The sequence below is a fragment of the Neovison vison genome, chromosome 12 (genome assembly GCF_020171115.1).
Source record: "Neovison vison isolate M4711 chromosome 12, ASM_NN_V1, whole genome shotgun sequence".
NCBI lineage: Eukaryota > Metazoa > Chordata > Mammalia > Carnivora > Mustelidae > Neogale > Neogale vison.
The window spans coordinates 122763824-122777327 of record NC_058102.1 but is presented as its reverse complement, the minus strand read 5'-3'; the positions used below and the strand labels follow the sequence as shown (position 1 = coordinate 122777327).

Sequence of the window (13504 nt, the reverse complement as noted above, 5' to 3'; positions counted from 1 at the left end):
GAGAAGCAAGGCAAATATGAACCCTACAGGGCATGTTCGAGTTCAACATGGGTTTTGAGCCCTTTTTCATATTTTAGAATTTTGATAGCCATTTGTTATATTTTTTAACTCACTTTGCTTTATATTTTGCAAATAAAGGCTGATTTCATGACTGCTTGGTCACATAGCAAGAAGGTAACACTCCTGGTGATTGCTAAGAGAGCCCATCAGATCTTACACGTGAGCGGAAATCTTGCCTTTCTCTTGCCTGTCAGTTATTGGGTGTAATAATCTTTGTGGTTAAGCATAGCTTCCAAATTAAGAACTCATGGTGATTTATGCACAACGAACCTTGCCAGCCGAATACATAACTAATTCATTTTCAAAAGACTAGGATGACTTTCCAGCAAAGTATGTGTTCTTGAAAATATCTCTCCATCTTTCTACTGGGTAAGGTTTAACTCTAGAAAATGATAATCCAGATAAAAACTGATCTGAGGGTATAGTGTGGAAGGGAAGAAATACTGAACTTAGATTCGGAACACCACTGCTGGATAACTGGTGTTGTTCCCCAGTCCCTCACACTGCCTCTGGACTTTACTCAGACACAGTTTTAAGAAGGTGGGTCATCTAGTTCTGATGGCCGACTGTAGTGGTGGGCGGGGGGGCCGGCGGGGAACCAGAGCTGGTAACAGGAATACTTTTAGCAGGATAGAGGAAGGGAAGGGAGAAGGAAGCAGGGGAGAGAGGGAAGGATCAAGCGTATGGGAGGGTATAGCAAATGTAGGAGCAAACACTTCCATTCTTCAGTAGGGACCTAAGGGCATCAATAGCTAGCATTGTGGTTGATCGTGATCATGGCCTTGAGTTATCCTGAACAATCAAAACTATATTCAGTTTTACAAGGCAGAAGTAAATGACACCTTTTAGAATGTTTGTTAAAACTTCTATTTCACATTTTGGCAAATAAAACCCAAGCTGTAGAGAAGAGCTTCTAAACCACGGTGAGGAGATGTCGTGGCGTCGCTGTGGTGGGCAGCCTTGGGGGAGGAGGGGGGTGCTCGTCACCTTCCTGTGGAGAAACTCATCCTATATCTTTTTTAGGTATGAATTTCTGTTTAAGGTTTCATTAGAGGGAGAGAGTTCCAATGCTTTACGAAACTATTTGAAAGCCACTGATCTAGACTTTTCGGTAATGCAGAATTCCTTTTCTTGGTGTCACTCACATTTCCCTGCACACACATTCAGTCCCCAGTAACAGACCTGCCGCGGACCTGGGTCAGAGCCACACGGAGCCACCAGCCCACTCCCGACAGACCCCCCCAATAACAGCTGGCCAGCCCCTCAGGGCAGTAGCTGTGCCTGAGGAAGGTGGCAGCCTGGCCCGGCCAGTGGGATGGGGCACGAGGAAGCGCAGGGGTCTGCCTGCACACCTTCCCGAGGTGCCTCGCCCTTGACACTCTGCATGTCCCAGCTGCTGCCTCGACTACCCACCTGTGAAGAGGACCCTGAGAGAGTACAGCAGGCCCTCCTCGGGAAGTGATGGAAAGAGGCCGGAAGCACGAGTTCAGAGCAAGGAGAAGGAGAACCCCTGGGTAAGAGGGACCCCCACTCCTGGCACCCTGGTCCCAGGGGCTGTGCTCATGTAGCCCTTATTCAGCGGAAGAGCCTTTCCAGAGCCGTATTTGTTCTGCTGGCCAGGATCACCAGTGAAGCTTCGCGGCACCCGTTCCCTCACGGGGTACCCAGGAATCTCTCAGCGTGTGCCGGCTCCTCAGGTGGGGAGGTCGCCCTCATCCCGCGGCATCAGGATCTCACTAATGAGAAGCATATGTTCTAGCGCACAATTCATTCATTCTCGTATTCCCCGTGGTTCATTTCCTCCCACAAAGCATGGCAAGCTTGGAAATGGCGTTTGCCAGTAACAGCAGGACTGCTGAATCCTGAGATAGTGTCTCCCTTCATTCGCTGAAAACATAGGCCAAATAAATGCTTCTTTCCCAGCTGCTTGGTTCCCTTCAGTTTGAATGTGAGCCACACTTCTCTAAGGATGTCTGTTCTGACAACCACACCCGGCTTTTCACAGAAGGTCCTCTTGATAGTTTTGGGGTTGCATGTCGAGCCTTCTCATGCTCAGGTACTACTGAGCTATGCCGAGGATATTTCTTAGTGCTGGGAAGAAGACAAAAGAATATAGGACCCGGGCCCCAACTCACGGAGTCTCCGGTCAGAGAGAGGAGGCAAGACACGGGCCAGGGGTTAGCAACGGAAGCAACATATATTTTGGAAAAGTGATGCATCGACACACGTCCCAGGAGTGCTGAGACGTGGGACAGTCCTTGAGTCCTAGAGACACTCAAGATAAGCCCATGACGTGACTTGAATCTTGAAAGATGGGGAAGTTTCTGGAAGAGAGAAAAACCATGGGCGATTAGAGCAGCCGTGGCGGGCAAAGCCACAGACTTAAGTCTGGTGTATACCATGTGAGCTGACGTTTGAAGAGCAGAGGGTTGGGGTGGGGCGCTAAAGGGGCAGGTGGGGAAAAGAGCTCTGAGCTCCCCCAACCTCCACCTGCAGGGCCCAGGGCCTCCCTTTTTTTTTTTTTTTCCTATTAAGTTTTTGATGTTAATTCCAGTTAACACGGTGTTGTCTTAGTTTCAGGTGTACAATATCAGGATTCAGCGCTTCCACACAACACTCGGTGGTCATGGTGATAAGTCCGCCCTTCGTCCCCTTCACCTGTCTCACCCCTCCCCCCACCCACCTCCCTTCTGGTGACGGGCAGTGTCTTCTCTATAACTAAGAGTCTGTTTCTTGGTTTGTGTCTCTCTTTTCTTTTTTTCCTTTGCACATTTGTTTTTCTTAAATTCCACGTATGAGTGAAATCATGTAGTATTTGTCTTTCTCTGACTGACTTCTCTCATTTAGCGTTATACCCTCTAGCTCCGTCCATGTTGTAAATGGCACGATCTCATTCCTTTCATGGCTGAGTAATATTCTGTTGTATGTTTACCACATCTGCCTTATCCACTCACGTATCGCTGAACCCTGGGGCTGCTTCCGTGATTGAGCTTTTGTAAATAATGCTGCAGTAGACAGAGAGAGCATGGATCCCTGAGAATTTAGTGTTTTCCTATTTGGGGGGCAAATACCCAGTAGTGCAGTGACTGAATCGTAGAGTAGTTCTATTTCTAACTTTTTTGAGGACCCGCCATACCATTTTTAGTGGCAGTGGAAGCCCTTTCCAGCCCGTCCCTCCCGCTCCACCCTGCCTGCATCCCATCCCCAGGGATCTTCCCAGCACTTACCCTGCCTTCCCGCACACTACCTCCTCCTCTTCTTCCTCTTGGTGTCCTCCCCACCCCCTCCCTCAGCTGACAGTGCTGCCTGTTTTTCAAAACTTACATCCTCCAGAAGCCCCCTCCGCCTGCCCTGTGTTCCCAGAGCAGGTGCACAGAGCAGTGGCGTGGTCTCCAGTCACTGGCCTCTCTGGCTTCTGCCGGCACCACTGCCACCACTGCCGAGCCAGGGCCGTCCAGGCTGGACTGGGAAACTTATCAGCTGGGGAATTGGGGGCTCCATTCACCAGGCTTGCCCCCAGTTTAGCTGGGAGCAATTTTCAAAGTGTTTTTCTAGTTGATGTGCTCGTGTTGTCGAAGGCAGAGGCAACTTAGCTGTCAGGTTAGGTTTGAATAAGCAGCAGTTAGGATCCATGAGCTTCAGGTCTCTCTGTCTGGATCCCTTCAGCCTCAACGGATATCCACACCCTTTGCAGAGCATTGACTGAAGAATCCAGCCTGGGGAAAAGAAACCAAAGAGTACAGGCCGCCTCCTGGCCGAGGGGGAGATCCTGGCAGCGCTGTGTTGTGCGGGAGCCCCAGGCAGAGTGGGGTGTGGCATGGAACCAATCAGCATGGGATCCCCAAGTGGAAAACTAGAAACGGTCGCCAGTAGTCTGCTCCCTGCCTTCGGGGAAGCTTCCTTCCCAAGCCTAGAAGGTCCTAAGCTACAGGTGTCAAAGGTCCTGTGTTTCCATTTCCTCAGGAGTGCTTGTTAAAAAACACTCAGTGGAGTAATTTTAAGGATCTAATTGGCTTTATTAAAGGATTCATGAATTGGGCAGCATCCCATCTAGCAAGTAGAGAGGGGAATTCTGCTGAGAGAGAGAAAGGTTTTTAAAGGCAGAGTGAGGGCACAAACAGAAGAAAGGACTTTATTGGTAAGGTTGCTGTCCTAAGAGGAGCGGAGGGGGTCTATCAGGAAACTCCCTAGTATTTACCGGGAAATTCTATGTTGATTGGTTAAAGGTCACATACCTGTGGGGTTGAAACTGCCGTAGGTGAGGTACCAAGTCTTGGGGCCTTAACTTAATGGCACCATTGTGGGCCTGTGGTCTAGTTTTTTAACACTCTGGAGAACTAAGCGATGCTCTGAGGAGCTCCGTCCTCTCTCGGCTGGTGTTCTTCAGCAAGTGAATCTGAACTGGGCATCCTTGTTCACCGACTCAGCTGAGAAACTTCCCAGTTTGTATTCTTGTCTGATGTGAATGGAAATCCTCTCCAGGGGCGACTCAACCTGTTGCACGGGAAGGTCCTTCCCGACAATGCTGGGCGCTTGCTAAGAAGCCTCTCCGGCCTTCCTCCTTTGTTTAAGCGCTGTCTGAGCAGAGGAGGCAGCAAAACTGGAGGCTTTGCCAGGGGCACCTTCCACCCACTGCATTTGAATGTTGCTATAGCAACTGACAGGCCCTAGAGGCAGTGCCAAGTATTGTTTCTTTCTTCAGGGAGAACAATCCACTGTTACCTCCTAAAGTGTGTGTGGTGGGGGGGAGGTAGGGAGGAAGGCAAGGATTTGGAGACCGGAGGGGAGAATGGTTGGTGCACATTGGTGTTCAGGCCTCGAGGGGACCGGGTTGCGCCCTTGGCCGTTTCAGGGAGTGGGACTTTACCGGAACAGGCTCAACCGTGGAACTCCCTGGGCACTGAGGCAGGGCAGGAGACCCGCTGAGTGAGGCCGCCACCCCAGTGGGCTGGGGTGAGTGTGCGGGGATGGCTGGAGGGCTGGCCAGCGCTCTCCCTTGCCTTCCGCTGCCAGCCTCAGCCATGGGCCTCAAAGCAAGGTTCTCTGCCTGTGAGACAGGTAACGGCCAAATGACCTTGGGCGCTGGGTCTGCGTCTGGAAAAATTAAAAAGGGCAAAAGTCACCAGTGTTGGGAAGGTTTATAGGAGATGCAGCAGGGTAGATGAGAAGTAGCACTGGCACTGAGGACGGACAGATGGACAGATGTGAATCTGCTCCTGCTCTGTACCCCTCAGGATACCTCCCCAATGTCCAGTGCCCTTGTCCAAAAGAGAAAATAAGTCCTGTTTCTATAGTGTTGCTGTGAGATTATAGACAGTGCCTATAAAATACATCTGCTGTGACCAGCCTGTACATAGTAGGTGCTCATTAATGTTAAATACTAATTAATAACTGAAAGTGCTGACGCGGACATATCCAGTGTTCTCCAGCACCAAAATCAACTGGAAGCTTTTTAAAATACTCACCTAAGGGGTGCCTAGGTGAGTCAGTCGGTTAAATGTCCATCTCTTGGTTTTGGCTGGGGTCCTGGTGTCAGGGTGGTGAGATCAAGCCCTGCATCAGGCTGCACACTTGGTGGGGAGTCTTTTTGGGATTTTCTCCCTCTTCCTCCCCACCCCATCCCCGACATACTCACTCTTTCTCTCTCTTTCAAAATAAATAAATAAATAAATCTTAAAAAAATAAAATAAAAATACACACCTCTAAACTAGGTTTACTGGGTTAGAATTTGCAAAAATGAGACCAAGAATTCTCTGTATCTTCTTTTAAACTTTTGTAATTCCAATGTAATCAGTGTGTAAATTTGCTTCTTTTCTTGAGAGTGAACAGTATAAACAATGCTGCATTACCTGCCCTCCCCACCTTTTCTTTCTACTCCCACCAGCCCTTGTCTTGCGACCTTTATTCTACTATACTCCAAAGTTTTCTGGTAGAATTATCTGTGTTTGCAAGCAAGGATGTTTGAGAAAGTGGTTGAAAGTAATATTTAATCAGAAAGGCAAGGAAAAAATGTTTCCATTTTCCCTGAAAGCTGAAAAGAATCCACGAAAAGCTTATGCCATCTCTAGATGACTTTTGGACCATGTTGGCTGCCAACATGACACTAGAACATGACTGGTGTGATATGTGTAAGCCTGAAATAGGTGTTTAGCGTGCGTACAGCTGACGTTTTTTCTGCATCCCACAGGAACGTGGCTGAAGAGCGGTCTAGGCCTCGTGCACCAGGAAGGTAGCCAGAGGACGTGGACGTACATTGCCCCTCAGCTGGGGTACTGGGTGGCTGCCATGTCTCCTCCCAACCCAGGTAACACGAAGCCAACACCCCCGATGGTGGGCAATGATTTCTTTGAGGGTCCAGGCTAAGTATGCTTTTGGGAAATTACTTCAGCAGGGAGATCCTACTCAGAAAAGGTTGAGAAGGGCGCCTGGCTGGTTCAGTCGGTGGAGCCTGTAACTCTTGATCTCAAGATTGTGAGTTCAAGCCCCACGACTTTCAAAAAAATGGTTGAAAATCTGAAACTCAAATGACCAAACGAAGGTATTTTGTGGGGGTGGAGGAGTTCTGATTGTGACTCTCCCATCTAGGATAAGAATAATGCACAGAACATATTCCTGTCTCTTGTCTCTGTTTTACTCAGACAGCTGCCATAGGGAATTTCCTAATCTAACCACCACAGAGGCAGTTCAGACCTCCTCCCTAATTCCAGAGACAGCTGTGGCCTGTAGTAAGGGAAATGTGGGGGCAGGGTACTCTTCAGAGCCGCTAGCAAACAATCCCCATCAGAGCCTTCTTGGGGCAAAAGGCTTGATTTCCTAAAGGCTTAAAAACAAACTAGTTGCTTTGTGTCTAGAACAATATTCATCTCCATTAAGCAAATGTGAATTAATTCATATTTTTTAAAGCATAACTAAAAAAAATTTTTTTTGACTATATGCCCTAAGTTATCTCCGTGAATATTCTAGAATTGTTTCTTAAAATAGTCAAGTTTGGAGAATTCTGTCCAGTGATGGCTTCTGATACTCAAAATGTCTTTAGAATCTGTATCACTTAGACCCCTTCCTTAGTGAGACGTTTCGTTGGTGGCAGATCTTGATGCTCAGAGGGTTCCTTGGATTTTTCTTAGACATATCTAAGAGTTCTGCACTGCCAAGTCTGGTGAATAAAGTAGGTAATTGAGCTAGGTCAAAATGTGCTATAGTTTAAAAGCTGTCTCTTGTCATGAAGGACTCAAATATGTCAGCAGTGGAATGATCACCGGAATGAGCACTCAGACTCCCAGAGTAACTGATTTGGTGGGGTTGTTGAGACATCAGTCCCATGCACTTTCTGGTCCCATTCTAAGAACATGTACATTTCACATCCATTTTAAGAGACTGTATTTCCCTTTGGGATAATGTTCTTGGAGCAGTAGAGGTGGTGAGCCTGGTACAGAAATGCCCCGGTCTCCAAATTTGAAATATCTAGAATATGACTAAGAGGAAGGAAGGAAAGAAAAGGAACTCCTTAAGTACCCAAATAGAGGCCACAAAGCCCATGCGTTATAGTTAACTTTGATTTGAGGTAGATTTCCGACAACCATGGCTTTCAGTTTGCCCATCACGCCACAGAATAATAGATCCTCTGTGAAGAGGGCAGAAAGAACCTCTTGCTGTAGGTCCACCAACCCTTCCTAGCAGCAAAGGAAGAGACAAGAATCTATAAAAAACATACAGAGCATAGCCCCTGGGGGCATTGAATGTAGAAATACATACATTAGTAACCTCACAGCTGTCCCTCTTATAAAAACAAATTACAGAGATGCTGTGCCTTCATGAGCCCAAAACCAACAAGAAAATAATTAGGGCTTTTTTTCTTTCATTCTCTAGTTAAGAAGGAAATGAAATACGGCTGTAAATTTTCTAGAGATTTCCATTGGCAGAATTTAAGATAATAACATTTTAAGTACTTCAAGGTTTGAGCTTGAGTTATTTGGAAATGATTTTTATGTGTACCCCAGATTTCTTGGTGGCTCCCACCAAGGCATTGCCCATGTCTCTGGGGGTCGTATCGGGGTAAAAAATTATTTCTCTGAATGACTAAGGCAGTGTATAGTTGTCGGTTATTTTTCCAACTTTTATATCTATGAACACCACTCACCCCATTGAAGTGAATTATGTTTTGGAGAGAATGGTGGTACCTTTTGAACTTAAGTAATGTCACTATTTTCAAAAACTAGTACCCCTCCTTGGGCTTATCTAACTCTGAAGTGGTCTCCTTGCAAAGATTTTTGAGGAAATCTAACCCTTAAAATATCAAGAATCAGTAAGTAAATGGGTGTTCATGGTACATAGTGATCATAACAGTGCCAGTGGGACATAATGAAAAACTACATTCCTTCCTTCCTTCCCATCTATTGGCTTACTGCAGGGATGCCTGGACACCAGTGTGTCCCCAATATTATAATTTGGGGAGGTTTTCATTGTTGCTTTCAATCTATCATCAGTGCCACTAAGATGGATTCTTACTACTATTGAACATAAAGAGTAAGTTAAACTCCCTCTTGGGATTCTTTACAACATACATTAAGAAGAAAATACTTTAATCTCTGCTACCTTGTCTGTAAGTTCTGAAGAGCTCTGTGGCCAAGGTCAGCTTAGCCATTTAGAAAAGGCAGTGTAGAGGAAGACTTTATTTTTTTAAATGGAAGACATTTTAGAAACACTTGACAACCCATGATCTGTGGATTTTTTTTTTTAAGTCATAGCCAATTTAGATCATACATTTCAACTGATTTATTTAGGCAAAGGGCCCTCCACACAGTAATAATCGTCCAGGGAAAGTGCAAATAAAATCTTACGATTTTTTTTTTTTCTCCTGCAGTACGAAATCCCTAGATATTCAGGGATTTCTGAATCTTTCTGAGTTTGAGTCCCACTCATTATGTTATCATGCACCCTTTTTCTTTTATTGAAAGATCTTGTCTGTAGAATGCTGAAGGTGCTACCGAGGGCAGCTGTCTTCCGGGCTGTGGAGGGACCCTTGACACTGCATTTAGTATTTGTGTATTCAGACTGCTCCCCGGCCACAGCTGCTCCAGGGACAGTCGAGGTAGTCCCTTTCCATTGGGTGAAATTCTGGTGATCTGTAAGCCCATCACCTAACGGGTGTTTGCATCTGGTCCCTGCTCCACGCCCCACCTGGGAAGAGGAAGCAAAAGAGACGCTCTCAGTTTAGTGTGTCCCTCTTCTCCTTTCAAGGTGTTCTCCAATCTAAAATGCCCTTTTCTGACCTTCTAGGTCCCGTTGTCACACAGGACATTACCACGTATCACACGGTGTTTCTTTTGGCCATTTTAGGAGGAATGGCTTTCATACTTTTGGTTTTGCTGTGTCTCCTTTTATATTATTGCAGGTAAAGTTTTACCTTTTTGGCAATCTCTTTTTTTAATTTGGAATTTCTTGGGCGAGCATTAATATTGAGGTCTTTTTTTTTTTTTTTTTTTTTTCCTGAATGAAGGTCCTTTTTGTCTCATGAAAGAATATCTAAGAACTGAAGATTTATCCTTAAAGTTGTGAACAAATGAACATGATGTGGGAGGGCATGCTGTTTATAAGTTTGCTCAGAAAGGGAGTTTGGGGTTTGTTTGTCTTTTTTAAGTTTGACAGTTCTCATGACTCGTTAAGAATATTCCTGAACACTGATTAAGAGATGGTGTTCTCAAGGACAAAGCAGAACTAAAATTCTTATTTTGATGTCTCGGCTGTTCCATTTGTGAGAATGTTTGTTGTCGACTCTTGAGGGACCATTTTTGAATGAATAACTTGGTTGAACATCTCAAAGCCTGCAGGTGAAATCTGCAGCGTGTGCTGTTTTGAATCAAAATAAGTCCAAGGGTGTGGGGTGAGAAGGCTTCTGGCGGCTGATTAGTTGTTAATGTTTCTTCCTGTGGAAATGGAGACGGGATTTTGAGTGGAACTTTACTGCTCCAAGAATGTTTAACCTTTTGGTTTGGATTTTATCTTTGTTCGCAGGCGGAAATGCTTGAAACCTCGTCAGCACCATAGAAAACTGCAACTTCCGGCAGCCCTGGAGAGTTCCAAAAGGGATCAGTCAACTTCCATGTCTCACATCAACTTGCTCTTTGCTCGTCGGGAGTCAGAATTCCCCGGTCCCCTCTCTGTCACCAGCCACGGCCGCCCGGACGCCCCAGGGCCCAAGGAGCTGATGAGTGGGGTCCATTTGGAAATGATGTCTTCCAACGGAGAAGTGGACATGCACACGCCCATGCTGAAGCTCTCCTACAGTACCTCACAGGAATTCAGCTCTCGGGAAGAGCTTCTGTCTCACAAGGAAGAAGATAAAAGCCAAATCTCTTTTGATAACCTGACACCAAGTGGGACGCTGGGAAAAGAGTACCACAAGTCTGTGGAGATTTTCCCCTTAAAGTCCAGGAAATCTCTAGAAAGAGAAGGCTGTGAGTCCCCCGGCAACAGCGAATACAGGAGGAGCTACAACGCCATGCTCTCCCAGCCTTTGTTTGAAAAGCAAGACAGAGACGGTCAGGCCTCTGGAAACCATATTCCCACAGGAAGCAAGCTCACCATTCAGGAACACATGTACCCCGCGCCTTCATCTCCCGAAAAGGAGCAGCTGCTGGACCGCAGGCCTACTGAGTGTATGATGTCACGATCAGTAGACCACCTGGAGAGACCCACGTCCTTTCCGCGGCCAGGCCAGCTGATCTGCTGCAGTTCCGTGGACCAGGTCAATGACAGCGTTTACAGAAAGGTCTTACCTGCCTTGGTCATCCCCGCTCATTATATGAAACTCCCGGGGGACCATTCCTATGTGGGCCAGCCCCTAGTCGTTCCAGCCGACCAGCAGCTGGAGATCGAAAGACTGCAGGCTGAGCTCTCCAGTCCCCATGCAGGGATCTTCCCGCACCCCTCCTCCCAGATCCCGGCGCAGCCCCTGTCCTGCCAGGCCATCTCCCAGCAGCACTTGCAGGACGCAGGCACCCGGGAGTGGACCCCGCAAGGTGCGTCCATGTCAGAGTCGCTCTCCATCCCGGCGTCCCTGAACGATGCGGCCTTGGCTCAAATGAACAGTGAGGTCCAGCTCCTGACGGAAAAGGCGCTGATGGAACTCGGGGGTGGGAAGCCGCTCCCACACCCCCGGGCGTGGTTCGTCTCCCTGGACGGCAGGTCCAACGCGCACGTTAGGCATTCCTACATTGATCTCCAAAGAGCTGGAAGGAACGGAAGTAATGACGCCAGCTTGGATTCTGGCGTGGATATGAATGAACCAAAATCTGCCCGGAAGGGAAGAGGAGACCCCTTGTCTCTGGCGCAGAACCACCCGGCTGGCCAGGAGCATCCGCCGAAAGAGCCGAGGGCCACGGACAGCGCCTCCTACACGCAGCTCGTGTACCTGGACGACATGGACCAAAGCGGGAGCGAGTGCGGCACGACCGTCTGCAGCCCCGAGGACAGCGCCCTGCGGTGCTTGCTGGACGGCTCCGGCCGGAGAAGCGGCGGCCAGCTGCCCAGCCTGCAGGAGGAGACGACCAAACGAACTTCGGACGTGCCCCCGGAGCCGCTCGCCAGCTCCGAACAGAGAAGATCTGCTCAGGAGGACGACGAAGAGGAAGATGAGGAGGACCAAGGAGAAGACAAGAAGAGCCCCTGGCAGAAACGAGAGGAGAGACCTCTGATGGCCTTTAACATTAAATGAGCCATTGCAGAGCCACCCGACCGTGGAGTACAATACAGTTGCCAAAAATTCTTTCTTACGGAAGCGTTTACCTGTCAGTGGAAGACATAGGACGGCGGCGCCCGTGGGAGGGGACTTCCGCTGCGTCAGGGTTTACTGTGTCATTGTCAGAAGAGACAGAGTAAAGGATGATGTTAACCGATGCCTCGCCTCCAGGGAGACGGCTGAGCATAGCGCCCGGGTGTCCCTCGGCGTCTGGGACACGGAGAAACCACAAGTGATGTTGCTAAGGTTCTGCTGATAACCTCAGTTCTCCCTCAGATTCTGGAAACGGATGAAACTCTTTTCACATTGCTTGAATCCATTTTATCATGATCATGCTCCTGTGAAGTTATTATTGAGAAATTAGCTTAGCACTTAGTGTCTCGAGGTATGCATTATCTCAAAGGAAAGCTATGCATTGCTGCTTCGTGCTCTTACTTTGCTTAGGTTTTTTGCATTGGTTCGATTTTGTTTCGGGTTTGCTTTAAAGACAAAAACAAAAACAACGCAGTTTGGTTGTAAAGATTTCCTTCGTTCGTTTTCATCTGTTCTGCTTCTTGGTGGTTTATTTCGGTGTCTCCTTCTGGGAACTCCCGAGTGTCACCTCTTAACATCCAAGCCTTTTAAATGAAATCGTACTGAAGTTTTTATCAGCTGAGAGCCCTTCAATTCTGGTCCCATTAACTCCAAGTGCCTTTTTTACAGTGACAACAACAGTCCCTCACCTTTCTTCTTCTTTTTTTTTTTTTTCTTTCTTAACTCCTTTAATTGAACTGCCTGGATTTTATAAAGTTATTAAATGAGACCCCTTTTCTTTAAGCTGCATGATGCCAAGTGCCCGTTTGTGCTCCAAATTCTCATTTCAACGCAGTGTTCTCTCTAGTTCCCATGTGTGACGTGGATTCTGTTGAGCTAAGGTAGACTAGAGGACACTTTAGAGATCCCCTTCCCTCCTCTATCCCTTCGGCCACTAGCCACCATTATGGTTTCACTGGCTGTCTGTATATACGGTTATGTATCAACTCGGGAATCCTATGGGCTGATCTTGCTCACCCAGACATGGAGTATGGACTGAGCAAGTGAATGTGACTATTACAGAAATCGTATGTACTATCCAAAAGTGCCAGAATGACTCTTCTGTGCATTCTTCTTACAGAGCTGCTTGGTTATCCAAAAATGAAAATTCAAAATAAATGCTGAATAAAAAAAAAAAAACACAACTATCCTGTCATCCTTTTCATTCATTCTGAGCCATTATTTGTTGTTTTGGAGTTGCTGTTAAGAATTGGCTTTTGGGGGGCGCCTGGGTGGCTCAGTGGGTTAAAACCTCTGCCTTTGGCTCATGTCATGGTCTCGGGGTCCTGGGATCGAGCCCTGCACCAGGCTCTCTGCTCAGTGGGGAGCCTGCTTCCTCCCCTATCTCTGCCTGCTTCTCTGCCTACTCGTGATCTCTGTCAAATGAAAAAAAAAAAAAAAAAAGAATTGGCTCTTGGGCCCCTGGGTGAAGCATCTGCCTTTGGCTCAGGTCATGATCCCAGTGTCTCAGCATCGAGCCCAACAAGAGACTCCCTGCTCAGCAGGGAGCCTGCTTCTCCCTCTGCCCCTGCTTGTTCTTTCTCTCTCTCTCTCTCAAATAAATAAATAAAATCTTTTTTTAAAAAAGAATTTCCTCTTCATTCCCCAGCAGTCTGAAATGCTGGTTGTTGAACT

At 47.3% G+C, this 13504-nt stretch overlaps 1 protein-coding gene across 1 annotated transcript in view; it reads left to right on the top strand.

Annotated features, from left to right (window-relative positions):
* FAM171A1 (family with sequence similarity 171 member A1) overlaps positions 1 to 13014 on the top strand; it is a 127796-nt gene extending 114782 nt beyond the window's left edge. The window contains exons 6-8 of the mRNA XM_044226629.1: positions 6248 to 6364; positions 9337 to 9451; positions 10072 to 13014. Of these exons, the coding sequence (XP_044082564.1) occupies positions 6248 to 6364; positions 9337 to 9451; positions 10072 to 11773 (1934 nt within the window). The 3' untranslated portion in view covers positions 11774 to 13014. The remainder of the gene's footprint in view (positions 1 to 6247; positions 6365 to 9336; positions 9452 to 10071) is intronic.
* The last annotated feature ends 490 nt before the right edge of the window (positions 13015 to 13504 follow it).